The 22,324-nt window shown below is 22.9% G+C and overlaps 6 protein-coding genes across 6 annotated transcripts; 3 read left to right on the top strand and 3 right to left on the bottom strand.

The window, feature by feature from the left end:
• Nucleotides 1-933: 933 nt before the first annotated feature.
• PCHAS_1444000 (potassium channel K1, putative) lies at nt 934-6,848 on the bottom strand (the record flags this gene model as incomplete). The annotated part of the gene is made up of 2 exons (XM_016799743.1): nt 934-963; nt 1,104-6,848. 2 exons carry the CDS (start codon nt 6,846-6,848, stop codon nt 934-936), a joined length of 5,775 nt encoding a protein of 1,924 aa, XP_016654993.1.
• Nucleotides 6,849-8,968: 2,120 nt separating this feature from the next.
• Nucleotides 8,969-11,089, top strand: PCHAS_1443900 (DNA helicase 60, putative; the record flags this gene model as incomplete). The annotated part of the gene is made up of 1 exon (XM_736678.2): nt 8,969-11,089. One exon carries the CDS (start codon nt 8,969-8,971, stop codon nt 11,087-11,089), a length of 2,121 nt encoding a protein of 706 aa, XP_741771.2.
• Nucleotides 11,090-11,969: 880 nt separating this feature from the next.
• On the top strand, nt 11,970-12,446 carry PCHAS_1443800 (conserved Plasmodium protein, unknown function; the record flags this gene model as incomplete). The annotated part of the gene is made up of 1 exon (XM_016799742.1): nt 11,970-12,446. One exon carries the CDS (start codon nt 11,970-11,972, stop codon nt 12,444-12,446), a length of 477 nt encoding a protein of 158 aa, XP_016654992.1.
• A 1,700-nt stretch (nt 12,447-14,146) lies between these two features.
• On the top strand, nt 14,147-15,496 carry PCHAS_1443700 (parasitophorous vacuolar protein 2, putative; the record flags this gene model as incomplete). The annotated part of the gene is made up of 1 exon (XM_738644.1): nt 14,147-15,496. One exon carries the CDS (start codon nt 14,147-14,149, stop codon nt 15,494-15,496), a length of 1,350 nt encoding a protein of 449 aa, XP_743737.1.
• A 1,124-nt stretch (nt 15,497-16,620) lies between these two features.
• On the bottom strand, nt 16,621-18,488 carry PCHAS_1443600 (ataxin-3, putative; the record flags this gene model as incomplete). Its single annotated transcript, XM_016799741.1, has 6 exons — nt 16,621-16,692; nt 16,813-16,867; nt 16,974-17,074; nt 17,179-17,292; nt 17,428-18,159; nt 18,408-18,488. 6 exons carry the CDS (start codon nt 18,486-18,488, stop codon nt 16,621-16,623), a joined length of 1,155 nt encoding a protein of 384 aa, XP_016654991.1.
• Nucleotides 18,489-20,086: 1,598 nt separating this feature from the next.
• On the bottom strand, nt 20,087-21,859 carry PCHAS_1443500 (U3 small nucleolar RNA-interacting protein 2, putative; the record flags this gene model as incomplete). The annotated part of the gene is made up of 1 exon (XM_730127.2): nt 20,087-21,859. One exon carries the CDS (start codon nt 21,857-21,859, stop codon nt 20,087-20,089), a length of 1,773 nt encoding a protein of 590 aa, XP_735220.2.
• Nucleotides 21,860-22,324: the final 465 nt, after the last annotated feature.

Here is a 22,324-nt window from a genome sequence, read left to right as displayed (position 1 = left end):
TTTTTTTATTTTTTTGCTTTTATCATTTCCCCTAGTTTTATACTACTAACAAAGTTACACCATTATTTTGTGTATTCATATCTTCGTAAAGTGTGTATATAAACTTCTGTATTTTTAATTATTTAATTTTTTTTTTATAATTTTTTGCTTTTAGAAATAAAATTCCAAGCCAATTCAGACAATAATTTTTAACTTTCTTTTTAATTGGCCGTATTAGTGAAATTATATATAATATTAATAGTAATCAAATTCTAAACTTCAAAAAGGAAGGTGAAATGAATTATCTATTGTTATGACAAAACAAAAGAAAAAAAGGGAATACATAAAGCATAAAATAAATATAAATATTAAAGAAATACAAAACAATAATGCATTAAAATATTTTTATTTTTTTTCACAATTTAAAAGTAGAAAGATTAACTTAAAAAAATAATAATAAAACAATAATAAAATAAAAATATTCAAAATAGGTCGACGAATGTGCTAAATAAATAACATTTATCACATGAAAATAGAGCAAAATAAAAGTGAAAAAATACAATACAAAATATATGAACAAAGTATTTTAAATATTCTGTAAACACATGTTTGTTTTTATTATTGTTGATTGATTAAAGAAAATTTAAACATATTTATTCTAAGTCCATATTTGCTACATTCGTACGTATGTACACATTTGGTGTATCTGTTTAAGTATCTCACATTTTTAGAGAATCATTTTCAATCATGCTTGTTATATGTCAAAAAAAACCTTTACACATTTCCCGTTTTATCGTACACATGGATTTATACTTTTTGTGTGCTCTAATTTTGAATATGTTATAAGTTTTTATGTTCTTCAATTTTTAAAGAGCCGTATGTGTGAATAACTTATTTCCTAACGCTTGTATCTTACCGATTTCCTTTTTATAATACGTGGGAAAAACGAATAAGCTACACAGTGTCATAAGCAATTACATATGCCTAAAAAAGGGAGGGGAAAAATATATATATATGATAGGAAGCAAAGATGAAGTATGAATAGGGAACACAAATGAATACACAAAAGTGGTGGCATTTGTCTCTTTTCGGAGTATAGATTATATTTTACTATCATCTCTAACCTGATCATAATGTTCAAGTTTCATAGTTCGGGATGGACATGAAATAATAAATAATTTTCTTGAAATATTACGCAATGGTGAAATATTCATATATCGAAGAATTCCAATGCATAAATATTTTTTCTTATGAAGTAAATAAAAAAAGCATCTATAGAATGGCTTTTTGTAAAAATAGGAAGGTATTGGTATTATAAGCACATGACCTGTACTTAGTTTTAAATTTTTATAAAACATATTAACATTTTTTGAATATTCATTTATATTAATTCCTATTAATGAATATATTACTGAATATTCAATTGCATATTTACTTATTGGTAAAGAAAATGAAACTAAGTTATGTAACATTTCATCAACAAAAATATTTGCAGATACTAATTCAAAGGTATAAATATATTCTCCACAATTTTCCCAAATCTTATTCATTTTTTCATTATCATTATAATTTTCATAGGACAAATTTATACTTCCGTCTATATATTCTAAACTTTCTGAATTTTTAATTAAGCAAATTATATAAGGGTTTTTATTAACATTAAAAATATTATAATTTATTTTACTTTGTTTTTTATTCACAATTTTAAGTTCAGAATCACTATTTGATGTGTATCTGCCATTTTGAAATTCATCATGTTTATGATTATTTTCGATGTTTGTGTCAAAAATTATTTTCTCGTTAATATGCTTATCTTTGTATTCTTTTTTGAATATTTTTTTTATCATTTCAAAATAAATTTTTTTATTTTTAAATATATTATTATATAATTGGTATATAATATTTTTAATAATAATAACTTCATTATCAATTCTATATGCATCTTTGTCTACAAACAAACTATGATTAGAATTTAAAATTATTATTCTTTTGGCATAAAATATACCAGCTTTTATTAAATTTGTACTATCCATAGAGGACCCTCTAATAAATGCAGCATTATTTGAAAAATCTAAAAGATCATTTTCATAATTAAATTTAGGAACATGTATTGACAAAATTATTATGTTATATTTCATTCGATCATCATCCGATCTACAATTGTTATATTTATTGTTTCTGTTTTGTACTGTCTTATTTTCCCTTTCGTCTTCCTTTGTTTTGTATATATTAATTTTTAAATGCTTAAGAAGCATATGGATATTATCTGGCCACCCACAAATTAGTAACAATGGCTTTCTCTTATCAGAAAAAATATCTCTATATGCTGAAACATAATTATCTACTTCATATATTCCTAGGACAAAATTATATAATAGTAATTTATTTTTTTTTGACATTATTTCCATTTTATAATTGGAATTATTTTTATTAGTTTTACAATTTTGATCTTCATTATTATCAATGCTATCTTTATCATTAATATTATGTATGCTAGTATTTTGTTCAATGGATTTATCCAACTTATTTATTTTATTACTTTCTCTATGAATACTTGATGTACTTTGTTTTGATATTATACTGTTTTTGCATTTATCAAAATTTGTGTTTTTTTCTATATTTTCATAATTTTTATTTGTTTTTTCATTCGATTCCCAATCTTGATTATATCCATTTTCCCCATCAGTACTGGCACTATTTTTTGAATATCGTTTTCTTCTTTCGTCTATTCTTCTTTGATTATATTCTGAAACCTTTTTAGAAATCGATTTTATAGAAGAGAGTTTTATCAAATTGTCTAAGCTAGTAGTTAGTATAATGCCCGAAAAAGCAGAAGTGTAATAATATTTATTTTCTTCCCCAATAATATAATCAATAGGATTTAAAAATATTTCTTTATTAATTGTTATAATACCAATAAGAAAAGCACCATGTTTTTGATATAAATATTCTGATGCAGTTTGAAATAAAAACCCTCTCATACATTCAGGAAAATGAAATCTATAAATATTATATTTTAATCCTTCTAAATAATAATACATATTTAAACTTATTTTTTCTAATATATTATAATAATTTTTAGAGGATACATCTTGTGATGAATTCATACTACCCACAGTTTTTGAGAATGACAAACTTCCTTCATTATAATTATCACTATCTTTATTGTTGTAAGAATTATTAGAATTACCCTTGTATTGTTGGATATGATTATTGATCCCATGTGTATTACTATAGTTATTGTAAAGAAAGCTGTCATCGTTTTCGTATTCATTCAATTGATATACATCATCATCATTGATAATATTACTTTGCTTATTATGCATATTCTCATCATTTGCACAATAAATAGGATTCATATTATAATTTTGATTTTTCATGAATCTGTTTTCAGTTTCTTTTAGCATTTTATAATTTGCACGTGACTTCGCTTTATAATTGAGCATATTAATTGTGTCACTACCTTCATTTTCAGAATGGGAAGAAGATAGTTCATTAAGACTTTTTATTTTAACATTAGTGCTATTAAATTTTTTACGGTTTTTTTTTTTTAAAATATTATTATACATTAATAGTCTTAAATCGATAATATATTTTTTTAAACTTTTTACCGCTTTGGGTTTATAAAAAAAATTAATAATTAAAAAAAATAATCCTTTACAATTAATGCTTTTAGCTAGTAATGCATATTTTAGTTCTTCTATACTTATATAGTTATACACATTCATTGATTTTATTAATTCTTCATAAGTATTATTTGATAGTTGAACAGTTATAGGAATAAGAGCATTACAAATATTATAAGTTCCAATAAATCGTAATATACATTCTTGATCATCTTTTTCTCTAATCATATGTGAATCATTAACATTAATATTCATTTCTAAATTTAGCATATTATTTTTATTAATTTGATTTTTATATTCTGAGTACATATCTGTAAATTTCCATGTCTTTGTTTTTTCTCCTGTAAATTTATTTATAATATTATTGTGTAAAATATCTTCTGGTCGTATTCGTTGATTTTTATCATTATTGTTGAAATTAAAACTGTTACTAGCTAAAAATATTTGCTGGTTCAACAATGTATATTTTTCTGAATCGACATTATTTAATATATATAATGCTCTTGCATTAACTACAGCATCATATATAATGCTTGGACAAATAAAACATTCATTACCTCCATTTATACATATTTTTATATTAGTATTTTTAACAATACTTCCATAAATATATCGATAAATAATAACAGGTAATGGGGTAAATAAAAATATACATTCAACTGAATTTGGAAAACTATTATTTATGCCTTTACATATATATAATAATTGTGTAGGACTAACAGGACCTAAAATTAAAATATAATCATCTTCAGGTTTGGGTATTATTCCCATAATTGTTTTAGGGCTAAACATGGCTTCTTTTAATCTTTTAAGTTGAGCCCCAACAAATGTAAAACATGTTACAATTATAAACATAGTTAAACATTTGCCCGCTGGTGTGACTGGTGTATAATCACCATAACCAACTGTTGACATAGTAATGACTCCAAAATATACAAAATCTAATGGTGATATAAATTGTCTTTCAATATCTGGGGCTTCTAATATATACATAATTCCTGAAAAGGTAAATAATATAGCTAGTGATAAAATAACTATTCCAATAATAATTATTTTGACATCACTCAACCAAAAAAAACACGAACTCATTGTACTTTCTGCTCTAACTAATCTTAAAAATCGTAAAGGCCCTAATATTAAAAACCAATATGTTTGGTGATAATCAGTTTGGCACAAGAAATTCATAATTAAAGAAGAAACTGGTGTTGTTATAAAATCAATTAAAGAAAAAAACGAAAAAATATATTTTAATTTATTATTTGAAAAGTATAAACCAAATAAATAATCCAACACACCACACCATTGAAAGGTGCATTCAATATATCCATATAATGGTGGTATACTTTTCATATTCCATGCGTTAATTTTATAATTTTTTGGGGGTCTTGTCATATAACCAGCAGCCCATAACCATACTATACACCATAAAATAATTCTTATTAAAATTGCAATTATCCATACAGGTTCATAAGATAAATGTTGTATAAACTGATGCTTAATATATAATGTTAGACCTCTAAGGAATAGTAACATATTATTTGTTGTTTTTGAGGATTTCATATTATAATTAATAAAAAAGGATAATGCATTTTTTATTTTTTTAAAACCTTTTATTTTACAAAGTATACTCTTTTTTTTTTTATTCTTTCGATCGTGTTTTTTACTTTTATATATATTTAAATTATCAAGGTCATCATAAATAAAAGTCTTTTTACGTACATATCTTTTGGTGTTTTTGTTACTAAACAGTATTGCACTTTTATCCGTATAAAATTCTTTATCTGTTTTTCTTTTATGAGATGGATCGTTTTCTTCGCTATATGATCTACCGTTATTTTTATGTAATAAGTCATTTACATCATCACTTGATTCGGATATTTCTGTGCTTGAAAATTTTGATTCTTCCGTATTAATTTTAAAAATATCGGATGGGACACTATATTTATAAGGTGTGGAAAATGTTAATGGGGCGTATTTATTATGTGTAAATAATTTTAGGGATTTCATTTGATTTTTTTTTTTCTCATATTTACTAGATCTATGATTTAAAAATGCTCTTAAATTGTCTATATTTTGTGAATCATTTAATATTACCTTATTACTTTCACTTAATTTTATATTAAAACTTAATGATCTAGTTAAATTAAAATTTCCTTTAGCCCTTGATTTTTTAATACTATTTCTTATCCACATATTGCAATCATCTAAATATATATTTTCTCTTTTAGGGCTTCGAATTTTGATAGTTTTTTTCCCTTTCTTACTTTTATTTTTCACCTTTTTATCAGTATGTTGCACATTTGGATCTTCAATTATGTAGTTTTCAGCTTCATCTGCACTTTTACTCTTTGTATTTGAGAAGTTTGTATTTAAAACATGATTTAAATCGCCATTCTCTTCTTTGTTAAATACTTTCGATTTTTTTGCCAATATACTCTTTTTCACGCTATATTTCTTATGGTTATTATTGTTTAAATTAAAAAATCCAAATGTCCTTCGTCTTTTTTTGGTTTCGCTCCTTTTTATATCGATCGAATCTTTACCGTCACTATCTGATGGGCTTTCATAATAGAGTGGACTATACTGATGAGAATATTTATTTATATTGCTAGTTCTAGTAAACAGATTTTTAAGTATAAGATAAAAAAAAGGGAATTGAAGTAAAATATATGAAATTAGCATACTTCCAAGCTCTAACATGAGAATATACAAAATAATAACTGGACCATAGTTTTGTGATATATCAATAGATGCATAAAGAACTAATATAACTATAAATAAGCATAATAGGAATACAAAAGTTTTATATATATAATTGTGTATTTTAAATAGTGTTATCTGATTAATATATATACTTCTTTTTTTTTTATGATTCATTCCTTTTTTATTATCTTTAAAAATATTATTCGAAACAACATTTATCTTCGAATTTTGGGAACTAGATGTTATATCACCATTACTATTTTTCATTTTTTGTTTCGTTGCATTGTATTCATTATGTGAGTTTATTTTTAATTTATTATAATCGTTGTCCTTTATTTCTTTGACCTGTTTGTTATCAATCAGTTTAGATGTCCTAGAGGACATTATTATCTCTTTTTTAGAAGCATCATCGATTTTAATATATTTTTCTATGTTAAAACCCTTTTCATCAATCTTGTTTTTCTCTTCTGATAATTTGCCCCCATCTATATATTTATGCTTATTTTGCACACTCCTTTTTTTCGTCTTATTCTCAAACATATTAATTTTTCAAAAAATATGATTTTGTTATTTACCCTCTATTTAGTTCCGACAATTTTGATAAATAAATGTATTCATATTCATCCCGAAAACATATTTCAACGAATAAATTCAATTGCAATTTTACTGCATATATGTATACAAATTCACATTTGTCTGTGAAAGCATATATATCATTATATGCAACTGTGTACTTTACTATGTACCTTTATTTGTGTGTATATAAAGTATATCTGTTTATTATGTGGGTATAAGGACACATATATGTAACACATACATTTATACACATTCGAAAGTCCCTTTTTTGGGAATTTAAATCATTCGACACATACAAAAAAAGATTTGTGAAAATATAATTTTTCCGTTTCTTAATGCATTTTTTCTTTTAAAATATTTAATTATATCTATGCTTATTTTTGTGTATTTATATTTTTTTTACGCTACCAGGTACAGAATTTTCAAATATTATTTATTATTTTTTTTTTTACATAATTATATTTTCGTATTTTAATAAAAAGTGCCTTTAGTTGTGCGCTATTTTTTTAAAGTGGTAAAAAAATTTTAAGTACATTGAAAATGGGATGGCGGCTAATAAATCCACAAGTAAATATTTTTTATTATGTTTAAAAAAAACAAAAAGAAAAAATACTAACCAAAAATATTAGTAAATATTATATTTATATAAAAAATTCAGAAAATTTCAATATTTCATAATTGCTTGTGTGTGCAAAAATGTGATTTATGGAGTATCTAAACTAATGTAACTGGAAAATATAAATGTGTGATTTTTTTAATGTTTATTTATGGAGATACTGTAACACCATTTGTCATATTATTGTATCTAAATTTGGAGCATCTCATCTTTTTAATGAAATATAAATTTGAAAAAAATATTACAAATGCTAATAACTGAATAGACTCAAAAAAGGTGAGGAGTATTATTCATTTGTCAATTTATTTTTTAAGTTGTCTCATTTGAAATAAAAATATATAAATTTGTTGATAGAAATAAATGCATATACAAATTAAATAACACATAACATTCAAAAGAAGAGTATTATATCTATAAAAAAATGGTGTGTGCTTAGCAGAAAATATTTCTCATATATACCCTAAAAAATTCAATTTAAACACATAAAAATTTATTGCTATCACCTAATAATTATATTTTTTAAATACATTTTTATACATATAATACAGAATACTGATATTTTAAAGGGACAATGAATTTTCATCAGTAGGTTTGAATCCAAATCTGAGGAATGCGCCTCATTATTAATATACTAAAAAATAATCGATCCAATTTAAAAAAAAAAAAAAAAATACAAAAAATAGGAAAAATAAAATAAAAAAATAGCATTGACCATTGACAATGAATAAACATGTCACTAAAAATTAACGAAATAAAAAATTGCATAACACTTTATGTGTTTGTTTTAAGGCTCCTTCATTTATAATAACTTTTTATAGAACCAAATAAAATATGCATGATCCAATTATATTTGTATAAATTTATGTAAGAAAATTATGTATTCTATAAAGGGTTATCACGGTTAAGGAAAAAACAAATTATCTTTAAAATGTTTAAGGAATATGTTTTTTAACGTCATTTTATAAAAACTCTTTGTGAGTTTATTATATATAACAGTGCATATGTATGAATAGGCCAACGAATATATTCTTTTCCAGAATAAAAAATATATTACAAAAATTATTTATATCGCATACACGATTAATTAGTAAGCATCTTGTTACTACAGAAATTATATCGAAAGTATATAGCCTGATAATATGGTATATTATTTGTATTTTTGATAATTACAGTAGCAATTTTTTTTTCATAAATATAGCTTCAACATGTGATGTTATAGGATTAGCTATTCCTTAAATGTATATATAACTTGTAAATAATTATTTGAAATTTATTTTTGTTTTTTTTTAAATATTTGTAAACGAAATGAGTTTTATATGAAAGAAGATATATACAAGTAATAGGCTATATAGAATACCTATGTATAAAAATAGAAAACGCATTTCTTATATAATTTTTATTTTCAATACGTTTTGTTGTATCATTTATTTGTTTTGTTAACTATTCCACATATTATTAAAAAAAAAATATGAAAAACATATTAAAATTCAGACCAATTAATTGCCGTACAGGTGATAAATTATGTTTGCTAAAAAAATTGATACACACAAAAAATGAGCTATCACAAATTCATTGTAAAAATAATAAAATAGGAAACGGTATAATTAATCATCAAGAATTAAAAATTGGATATATAAAATTAATAAATAATATAAGAAATCAAAATATATGTACTGAAAATAAAGTCAAAGATGGTAATAATTTAGCTAGTCATTCAAATGAAACAATAAATAATACCGATACAGAATTAAATTATAATATATTAAATGAGAATGAATTAAAAAATGATATAGACAACGATTTTGATAGAGAGGATAATGATATAAAGTATGATGGCAATAAAAATTCGAATTTGTCTGATACAAATTTTGAAGGTAACGAATTTGAAAATTATAACAAATTTAATAGGTATGAAAGAAAAAATAATAAGGAAGATGGTGAAAATGGATTTATTAATAGTAGAAACGAAAGAACAAATTATCGAAAAAAAAATAATTATAATTTAAGAAATGATTATGATAATAATACAGATAACAATATGGATGATTATAATAATAGTTATACAAAAAGAGATGATCATAATTCGAGATATTCGAGAAATTTAAACAATTCAGATAGATATTCAAAATTAGGAGATAATTTAAAAGATATAGAATGGAATAAAATAAAAGTAAAAATAGAAAGACAAAACTTATTTAATGTTAATGAAAATAAATTAAAAAAATTATCAAATGAAGAAATACAAAATGAGTTAAAAAATAATAATATATATGTAAATAAAGATTTAGCATTAAATAGTTTTATAACCCAATTTTCAGATTTAGACTTCCATGAATCAATATTAAATTATTTAAATGAAAATTTTAAGGAACCAACAGCTATTCAAAAAATTACATGGCCTATCGCCTTGTCAGGAAAAGATTTAATAGGTGTTGCTGAAACAGGAAGTGGAAAAACACTAGCATTTGTTTTGCCATGTCTTATGCATATATTAAAACATAAACAAGCGGAAATGGAACAAAATGGAGGTGAACATATCAAAAATAATGAAAACAAATTATCTGAGAGTAATAAGAATGACAATAATTATGATCCCGATTTTGAGAACGAATTTCAAAATGAAGACAATGAAGATCGTAAAACATACGGATTAATTTTGTTACCAACACGAGAATTGTGTATGCAAGTATTAAATGAAATTAAGAAATTTGAAAACGAATTAGATTTAAAAGCTGTTGCAGTATATGGAGGTGTACCAAAGTATTTCCAAATTAATAATATAAAAAAAGGGGCTGACATAATTGTTGCAACACCAGGAAGGCTTCTTGATTATTTAGAAAATGGAATCATAAATTTATTAAGATGTATCTATGTAGTTATTGATGAAGCAGACAGATTACTTGATATGGGATTTGAAAAACAATTAAGAAAAATAATGACACAAATTAATAAAAATAAACAATTGCTATTTTTAACAGCAACATGGCCTGAACAAGTTAGAAAACTTGCATATGATTTTTGCTCATTTGATCCGGTAAAAATTCAAATTGGAAAAAGTGAATTAACAGCAAATAAAAATATAGAGCAACAAGTAATAGTTAGCTCATCCATTGATTTAAAAAAAAAATTATTAGATTGGTTAAAAGATAATTATGAAAATAATAAAATTTTAATCTTTTGCGATACAAAAAGAAATTGTGATAATTTATGTAAAGAATTACGATATCATCAATATAATAGTTTATCAATACATGGAGATAAACAACAAAGAGAAAGAGATAGAATATTAAACAATTATAAAAATGATAGATGTAATATACTAGTAGCAACCGATGTAGCATCAAGAGGGTTAGATATTAAAAATATTTCAATCGTTATTAATTATGATATACCAAATACGATTGAAGATTATATTCATAGGATCGGAAGAACAGGTAGAGCAGGCAATAAAGGGAAGTCCATATTATTTTTCCCATATGATTATTATGTTCCACAAAAACAAAGATTTGCAAAAGACTTAGTAAAATTGTTAAATAAAACAAATCAGCAAGTTCCTAATGAACTCAGAGAAATTGTAAGCACACGATGAAGAAATGTTTAAAGTACAAATTTTTATCTCGAAGAACTAAAACGAAATAATATGGAATATCCTTGACGTGGAAATAACCAATTTTTGTATAAGCACACACATATTATATATACATATTTATGTGCACATTATTGAAGCAGAAATCAGTTTATTATCATATTAAATCTGTGAATATATTTATTTAATTTTAAAAAATTAATCTTTTAAACAAACTCACATGAAGTGTATATGTATACACATTCATGTTCTTAAATTAATTTTTTTTTACTAATTACACTATTTGTAAAATAAAGGTGTACACATATAATTAATATTTTATAATACATTTATAATTCGTTTAAAGTAATTAATTGCATGTTTATATATATGGCTACAAATTTGTTAAACATTCTTATTTCTTTTAATATTAACTTATTTTTAAAGCAAACTTATTTTTAAAGCAAACTTATTTTTAAAATACAATTAAAAGTTTGGTGTTAAAATGGAAATTCGTAACTATGAAGAATAAATTAGTGTAAATTTGTGAAAAAAAAAATAGTAAGGCATTTATATTATTTAATTACACATTAATAATGTTAATTTAAAAATATATATACAATTGTAAGGATAAGAAAAATTCATTTTAAAAGTGCCATTGTATGTAACTATGGTCTGACTTGGAAAATACGATGTTAATAAAAAAGGGAATTATTACTTTTTTTAATAATACCCTAAACAAAGGTATATTATACGATTTATTATAATTTTAGAATAAAACATATATATTTTTTTTCTTTTCTTCTCTTCATTTTTGGACTATAAAATAATAAACAGCTAGCCACTAAGTATGCATAAGAAATATTCCCAAATTGCGAATTGCCATTTTGAATAAGAGTATAAAATGGAAATTGATTTACAATGTCTAATTAGAGCATTAAAATTTTTTACAAAAACAGAAGATGGTGAATTAAATGAGAATGATATTAATATAATTTTTAATAAAATTCTTTCACAAAATATGGAGCAGCAAGATATAAAAGGATTGATAAAAAATATAAAATCCTCTATACATGAAAATAATTCAAACTATATTGATGATTATATTTTAACACCATCAATGCTGAATATTCTTATAAATACACAACTAGCCAAATGTGATATGAATACACTCTTTAAAGATTTATTTTCTTGCATTCAAAAAGACGGAGAGATAGATAAAACAAGTTTAAAAACATTTTTAAATTTATGCAATAATAATTCATCAAATGGATCATCATTATGTTTAGATAAATTTCATTTCAATTCAGATAATTTAAACAAGGGAATAAATTATGAAGAGTTTGTAAATATAATGAGAAGGTATTTAAAAGAGGCATAATTATATGCCCCTTAATTTTAATGAAAAAAACAAAACATAGGACTTAGAGAAATGGATGAGAAGTATGTGTAGCTTTATTTTATTATGCAAAATTTAGTAATATGCATTTTTATGTTATATTCGTTTTCTTATATTTTTATATAAAAAGGATATTATTTTTTAATATATTTTTTTACTTGATCATTTGTCTATTGTTATTTTGAAATGTGAAATTTTTTGTTATAAAAAAACCAAAGAAATAATCGATGGAAAATGATAAAAATAATATATTTTAATTAATAAAAATATAAGTTTGAAAGAAAAATATAAAATGATATAATAAAATACTTATTTTTTGGATTCGAAATGAGCATAATAAAAAAAAAAATATGATTAATCATCGTACTTTCCTATGTAGCTATTTATATATAGCTTGATGAGTATTTCACATTAATATATTTTTAGGGAATATTCTAAATCTTTTAGAAAAAATAATTAAAAAACTAGCATAATAACATAGAAAAAAATATAATTTTAATAATAAATAGGATAAATAATATTTTTATTCGTTTTTTTGATTTATTTAGGGCTGTTTTCTTTAGTGTTCGCATTTTTTTATAGTATTTATCTGTACTGCTTTTATTTTACATATTATTAATAATACATTTATAATCGCAATTTTTTATATTCGCTATTAACATTACAAACTATTATCATCCTTAATATTGGAAAGTGTAAGCATTATATTTTCGCATTATTTGTTAATATAATTCTAAGAAATTTAACCCTTAAAATTTGCCGTTATTCTAAACTGATTATATACAAATAGGAAGAAAAGGGAAAATGCACCTAATATTTATTAACATACATTTCCGGTGATTCTTTTTTTAAATTAAAGAAAATTTTTATATTATTTAAAACACGAATTACTTTAATTTAATCTATTCTGTTATTGCATGTTTTATTCTATTTATCATTAACTAACGTTCCTTATTTATTATTTTATTCTGTTAATTTTCAAAATATTAATAAAAATTTGTTCATGTTTTTTATAAAATTTAACACTTTTTTATATTATAATAAAAGCTATCCATTTTTTACTTTTTTATTATTAAATTATATATATACCATAATTCTTATTATTTTTCAAATTATTATTTAATTTTATTTTTATTACTTTACAACTTTAAAGATAATAATGTTTTATTACTTGTTTACTGTTATTAGATTATTTCGCTAGTATAAAACAAAATTCAGTTAGAAGATTTTTTTTTGTTTACATAAACTAAAATAAATAAAATTACATTAAGATTATTAGGAGGGGATTTACAAAAATTGTAGAAGAAACATTTGGCTTTAATATTTTACGTTTTAGAAAAAATTAATAAATATATTAAAATTTTAGTAGGATTAAGAGCTAGGATATTACTTCAAAAAAAAACATTTATTATAGGGAGCAAATAATAAAATATGTTCTTAGTACTGAATTTTAATACCGTGTAATTAATATATAAATGTATGGGTATTTATTAATGTTATTAAAAATATGTATTTATTTTATATCTAATTTAATATTTTATTAAATTTACTATTAAAAGCACGGCATCACAAATATTTAATATTATTCGAAATTTCGAAATTTCAATTTTGCAAATATTAACCATAATTATAGAGCCATTTGATTTTTCTATGCCCAATTTTTATTCATACTATTTTCCAAAATGGCTTTTATAAAATATGCAACTACTCTATTCATTTTTTCAAGTGTTTTTCTAAATGGCTTGAAAGCAGAAAAACAGAAAAAAGAAGGTAAAGGCTTTCGAATAGCTCATCCGATAAAGGAAAAATTTATAGATTTGATTGCAAGACAATCAGGATATGACACAAATGGGTTTGTAGATTTATCAACTGCAGACCATGACATAAATAATTTAAAAATTCGAATCAACAAAAATGGTGATCTTATATGTAATAGCGATAATAATCAAGCTATTGAAATTATAATAACTAATGAAACAATATTAAAACAAACCAAAGATGCAATATATAGCGAATTATCTTTTATCCCTAAAACTGGATCAAATTCTAGTAGTTTGACTAAAATACCTATAAAGAGACCTAAAAACGGTTCAAGCAGTTTCTTTTCAAATGTAAATGCTAAGGATAATTTTCCAATGAATTCTGAAGCCTATTTAGTTTGTTCTAAAGAAAATGAAAATGTTTTGTTAGTACCAAAATATCTTGAAAAAGTCGAATTTATATCAGGCCCTTGGTTAGTTAGAGTAAGTGTTAGTATTTATAAAGATCCCCTTAGACCTTTTGGAAGAGCATTTCGTATAACTATAGTAGATGGAGTAAGTGTATTATCAAATAAACAAAACTCGTTTGTTTGGTTTATGCCATTAAAATCATTCGCTGAAGTATATAATTTTCATATGGCTGCAAGAGATAGTAAAAACGGAATATACTGCAATCTTGAAAGACCTGCAAATAACAAAACTATTAAATTAGATTGTCCAAGCTGGGATACCCACTATAATCTTTATAATTTTAATAAGGTACTCGTTTCTATGAAATTCGGAACGATACTAATGAGAAGTGTTTTATTGCCACGCATAAAAAATATGCAGAACGATGGTATGGAGCTTAAGGTGCATCATCTTTTAAATAAGCCCCAAAATGATGAGCTATATCCCGATGTTCATAAAAATCCAAAATATAGTGCAATTGCAGATAATAATGATGCGGAGAAAAATGCTATTTTGAGTAAACTAAATAGTGTGGAAAGTCTTCATCATGATATTAATATTAATGCAAATGAAGCAAACATTTTGAACAAAGCTTTAAATGTACTATTTTGGAGTATAATAGGAATACCAAATGCAATATATGTGACCAAAGAGACAATTAAACTAGTGAGAAGATTAAAAGAAGTTAATAGAGAATTTGAAAGCGCTCGCCCAATTTATGAATGGACTCTTACACAAACAGAAAATAATCATCAACCAGATATGGCCCTTGAAAAGAAAAAAAAAATATATTTTCAAGGATCAAATTCTTTAAATAATTAGGCTCCTTGAAAAGATGAAACTATTAAAAATTTTCAGTATATAAAAAATAACAATCATAAACCTACTAATGAAAAGAAACTAGAGCGTATAATTATAACCAATTAATATTTTTCACATAAGTTAAGTAAACATATAAAAATTGTTTTATGCGTATTATTTGCGTTGTATAGCTTATGACCTTGTTAAATAAAAAGTATATACACGCGTATGTACATATATATTATTGACATTTGATATTTTTATATATATACTCCATGTATGTGATTTATACATGTTTCCGTTTTTGTTTTTTACAAAGAGTGTATACATATGCATATACATATAATATATATATCCTTTATTTGAGTGTACCTTTTTGTCATATTCATATTTTTAGTTAGTATTCGTTTTATAATAAAAATAATAATTGATATTTATATTACCAACTTTATTTGCATACCCTTTTTATAATCATATGATCATTTTCTTTTCCTACATTTTTCATTTAAATAACATTTTTTAATTCTCCCCTCTTAACCTTTGAAAAATAAAAGTAATCCCATGTTTTTCCAAATTTACAAAAAATTATAATATATCCTTTTTGGATATTTATTACTGATTATACAAAATATAAAAATACGAAGGATGTGTAGTACTTCCTTTTGAAATAAGGATAAATATATAATAGCATTTCTTATTATTTAAAAATGAATATATTAAATAGACATTAAATCTGTTTGCCAATTAAAGGCACCGAATAAAAATCAAATATTTATACTACACAATAAGATAAAGAAATAAAGCTCAAAAATTGTCTTTCTTTCGTTCGCTTTGTTATATGCATAAATAGGTTTAACAAAAATATTAAATTAATTAAAAAAAAGTGGGAAACACATAATATTAATACTAAAAAAATAAAAAATAAGATAGTGATAAATAAATAACAATATTATTTTGGATATACATCATCATTATTATTATAGAATGCTAATGTTAAGGAAATAAATTTATATATTTGTTTATTCTTCATATTATATATCCTTTTTTGGTGTCATTTATTATTCTATTTATTTTTCAACTGTTTAAAGGTTAAAAAACAATCAAAATTATAAGAAAATAAATTATGTGTTTATATGGAATCAATTTTATTGCATCATAAATGTTTCCTCTTTTTCGAATTTCATATCATTCAAAGTTTTATCATGAACCAATTCAACCTATATTAAAAAAAATAAATCATTATAAAAAAAGGGAAGCATAGAAGAATAAAAACGTCAACGAAATATATAAATAATATATATATATATATGGGAGTATAAATGGGAAATTCAATTTACCTTGTCACCAGCTTGTAATTCGATAGATCCATTTTGATACTTGCAAAACTTTCTCCTATTAATTATAATAAAAGAAAAAAGGATAAAATATTGTGTCTGTCTATAAACCAATAAATATAATAAAACAAATTTGTTTATTTCATATATGCATAGATTTATACCTTGGGAATAATTGATAAAGAAAATAGCAACTTTTAAAAACTAGTGATGAGTCTATCTGTTGGTTGTTTACTGATTCATATTCTATCCAATAAAAAATGTCCTACAAATAAGTATAAAATGGGATACATATATATATGGAGCATATCGAAAATGAACATAATTATATAAACCCAATCATGCAATGCTTAGACAAAATAAAGATACCGCTAAAGTTTTTGATACGCCAAATTTTCTTTGGATTTTTTTGTTTGGTAATTTGATCATAACATTTATGAAATCTTCATTAATTAATTCTTCGCTTGGTGGAGGTGGCAAATTCTATAAAAATAAAAAATTGCGACACAATTATAGTGATATTATATATATATTTGATAAGTTGGGTAAACAAATAAAATTATTAAGGGTAAATATATAGAAATGCTCAGTGAATATTTGTCCTTTTTTTGGTTGAACCTTAATATATTCTTCCATTGATAATCTCAAAGCAATTTTAAATTCATCGTCACCATCATCATCCATATTATTTGCGTTAATATTATTTATATCATCGTTTAATTTTCTTCCTCCATTTTTTGGCCATTGAAAATTTTGAGGCTTATTAAAATTTGAAAAGAGACTACTATTTTCTGACTTGTTCATACTATATTTATCTTCTAATATAAAACCATTAGAGACAGATGAGATTTCAGAAATATGATTAGTTGGTATATAAAATTGATTTGGATTTTTAGGTTCAAAATTTATATCAGGTTTTGGTAAAGAAATATATGGGTTCATATTTTGTACAGAAAATATATGATATTTTTTAAAAATGTCATTAAAATAATATTTTAAATTTATATCTTTAATAAATAATGGTGCACTTTTTAAACTATCTAATACATACCAAGTATTATGAATTTTACGAACACTAAACCAATGCTGTTCTAAATTACATATATAGCCAATATCTTGATGACCGCTTGATATTATTTTTGTTAAATCTTCTTCAAAAGCATTTTTTAATAATATATTTTTTCTCCGTAAACTTTCAATGAGCACAGAAATATTTATAAAACCGTCATCCAAAACATTTGATGAATTGGTTCTTATTAACTCGTTAGAAGGCATTTTTAAAAATTCTTTTTCTTTTTCATCAATTTCTTTTCCTATTTTTGCCAGAGTATCTTCACTATAATAAGGGCCCTGAAATGTTGTAAGAATATAAACAATTATAAATGTTTATTAACAAGTTATAAAGCATACAAGAGTGGAGACTTTCCTATTTAGAGCAATTTTAATATGCTGTAGAGTACAACATATTAAATAATATATGGACATGCATATAGTATGATGATAAGTAAATATTCCCTTTCCAATATTGTATTTTAGTATGAAATTATGTTGGGTTTTTCATAAAATTCAATTATAATTTTATAATTTTTTTTAATTACCTGAAGGATACTATTTATGCAGTGAAGACCACACATACGATCATTACCCTGCTTTTCCCAATATACATATTTCTTACTCATCTTATAATATCTTTTATTTTATATTTTATGTTTGTTCTATTTAAATGTTATATAAATGAATAAATAGGTCAACAACTTAATACAAGTAAAATATTGTACAATCACATAGGATATACTCTTGTTTTTTTTTTAAGAAATGCATTTATTTGTTATAATATGAATATATGGTAGTACTATAAAATTGTTCATTTTAAAAAGCTATATATTATTTAAAAAAAAACGAAAGACCAAACGAATAAAGTGGGGAACAAATGAAACTCTAAGTCGTTCATAAAATATAAAATATTCTATTATTTTAATAATTTATTTCATATTATACAAAATAAACAATAGTTTGATATTGTTCTTTTGAAATATATACATTTTAAACTAAAATGCACACGAAAAAAAAAATAATAAATTAAAAATAGTCATACAATTATCACAAAGCATAAATCGTTTCATTAGCTGCAAAATAAAAAGAGGTTAAAGGAAATATTTTTTTTCATTTTCTCCCCCTTATTGTCATAAAGCTATGAAAAATATTTAACTAGAATTAATTAAAAAAAAAATTATTATACATTTAAAACAGTTTAATAAAAGGATAATTAAGGAATAAAACCATAATTATAAAAAATATGCATTAATTAATTTCTAGCTTATTTAATAATTTTACTAATATACAATAAGTGGATATTTTATATATAATAGGAAATAAATATAATGTGTAATTTACAATGTAGGAATAGTATGAGATTAAAAAGTTCAAATAATCATTTTCATCTTATTAATATATCATTTTTTTTGCCTAACTATTTTTCCATTCAACGAAAAAATATAGTATTTATAATAAATGAAACCGCTTACATATGATTAAATTTGTTAATAAAAATATAGACATGAAAAAAAAAAAAAATCGTGTTCATGCATTCGATATTTTTAGCATATATGTAGTGACCCTCTACACACTGAATTCCTACTTTTTTATTTTTCATGATTGTCTACTAAGAAAGAAAAATAAATGAAAAAAAATCAAAAAAATATACATATATGAAAGTTAAATGTAAAGATAGGGGAAAATCATATGCTTTTAAAAAAATTCCACAGTAAATAATATCTTTTAAAAAGTATAAATCACAGTGATACCTTAAAATATAATTGTATATATTTATTTGCCTACTAAAAAATGATAACTAACTATTTAATTAATGTAGTAGCATAGTACTATCTTAACAGTATGGGATGTGTGCTAAAAACATATGCTATGAAAACTATATGTTTTGGTAAAAATCAAAAATTAAAATAATTGATATTATTTTGATAATTTTAAAAAAGGGGTATATGTGATTAGACAACTAAATTGGTTATTTAAAAATATAAGGTTAAGCATGAAAATAACAAAAAAAATATAAAGTAAATAATTGATAAATATGAAATTAAAAAATGTATGCAAATTGAAAAAACATTTTCATACACAAATTTTACAACATTAACGCAAATGAATTATTTTGAATGTGGAAATTTAATTATGCTGCATGTACGAAATAGTCTGTGCTAGCTAGCTAGCTACTTTATTATTGGGGCACATATATTATATTGCTTTTTTTTGAAAGAAATATTTATGACAAAAATTGAATTGGTATTACAGCAAGCCCATTTTTATTTTTCGTTCGGTCCCACCTACCATGTTTCATTTCATTACCAATAGCTGCAAATAAATATTTATAATTGTGCGCAAAAGAAAATTTATTTATTGTTCCATTTAGCTGTATAGCCATGATTTTGTGAATGCTAGCAGATATTTTACTAATACTTTTATACTCCCAAAAATTAACATATCCATCATAGGAACCAGAAATAAATATATTTGTGTATGGGATACTTATTAGTGATGTTATAGGATATGAGCTATGTGCATTTTTGTGTATACAAATTGGTTTTTTATAAGATGAAGTAAAAATATAAAGGGCTCCTGAAAATGTTCCTGCTACAAATATTTTATTATTAAGAGTACAACATGATTCAATAATTTCATAATTTATATTAAATAATATATGATTATCATTTTTAGTATTCCAAAAACGTATAGTATAATCACTAGAACTTGTTAATAATTTATTTTGGTTTAACGAATTCATTGTAAGAATATTATTTGTATGACCTAAATATGTATTTATACATTTATTAAAAAATCTTAAATCCCATAATTTAATTGTTTTATCATATGATGAAGTAAAAAAATTATGTTCCATGTTTAATTCTTCTGTATCATCATTACATCCAACTATTGAAGTTATAATATTTTTATGACCTATAACTGAATTCATACACGTTTTTTTTGTTCTATTATCCCATACATTTATTAAATTATCACATCCAACTGACATAAAAAATGAATTATATTTATTACAATAAATATCCATTACACTTTTAAAATGGCATATCCCACTTTGATTCCCAAAATCTTTAAAAGAATCTGGATTCCCTTTATAAATATGAACTTTTTCTTGTCGATATAAATCCCATTCAATAATACAAGCATCTTTACCCCCTGTATATATTGTATTAATGGATGTATTTTCAAAAGATTTAGGATACATAATTTCATCAGATATATTTTTTACATTTTCACTATCACTATCAGTATGATCATCATAATTGTTTAACTTTTTATTGTTATTGTTTACGATTTTATAATCATAATGATCGAAAAAAGATAAATTATAATCTGGGCAAGCAACTGTAGTAACACTTTTTTTATGTCCATTAAAAAACAAAACATTATCATCATTTTTTACCTTCTTTGGTAAATTATTCATATTTTGATTATCTTGTTTATTATTACTAGTTAATAAATTATTTGATAATTCTTCATCATAAAATATCCTTATTTTGTCTCTTAAATTTAAAAGGGTTTTTCTATATTTTGAACTTTCTTTTTCCATTAACATTTTTTTTATTTTTTCTTTTTTCTCAATATCACTATCATCAGATGAAAAATCAGAACTTAATTTCTTTTTTTTATTTTGTTCATTGTCACTATTTTCTGATTCCCCTGAACTATCCTCTTCTTCACTACTTTCAATTCCCATATCTTTAAGATATTTTTTTGCTAAATACATTTTCCTTTCCTCTGGATTATTAAATCCATCATATTCGTCATCGTCATCTGAATTGTTTTTATTACCATAATTATCATCTTCATCACTTTCAATTATTTCATCATTAAATTTTGTTTTTTTATTTACAATAATATTATCTTCTTCAGACAAATTGGATGACAATATATCATCTGATTCGATCTCTGAATCATCTACCTTTTTATTTTTATTTCTGTTATTGTAATTCCCCTTTTTCCCAATATTATTTTTCCTCTTGTTAAACTTTTTCATTTTAACACAATATCAATACCTATCCTTTATTTTGAACATGCATATATATATACTCTATTATTTACAACATACATATAATATACGACATATTTTTTCAGGTTAAGTATAAAAATATGATTTACCAATTTTTCAAACAGTTTTTATTTTTTTAATATTGTATATGTATATTTTTTTGTTTTTTTTTTCATTTACAAATATACGCAAATTGTAAGGAAAATCGAATGAAGGAACAAAATTGATGTAGTACATAGTAATATATTCGCAACTTTCAATTTCCTGTTTTTCGTCTCCTTATTGATATTATTACTTTAGTAATAAATATCTTAATTGCTATTTAAAAAATAAACTTATAGAGTCAGTTACATATACATAAATAAATATTATATTTTTTTTTCCATTTTAAATTATGCCCTTATAAAAAAAATATATATTTTTTTTTTTTTTATCGCATCCCCATTTTTTATA

Source organism: Plasmodium chabaudi (genome assembly GCF_900002335.3).
Source record: "Plasmodium chabaudi chabaudi strain AS genome assembly, chromosome: 14".
NCBI classification, from domain to species: domain Eukaryota; phylum Apicomplexa; class Aconoidasida; order Haemosporida; family Plasmodiidae; genus Plasmodium; species Plasmodium chabaudi.
This window is presented reverse-complemented; position numbering and strand designations above follow the sequence as displayed.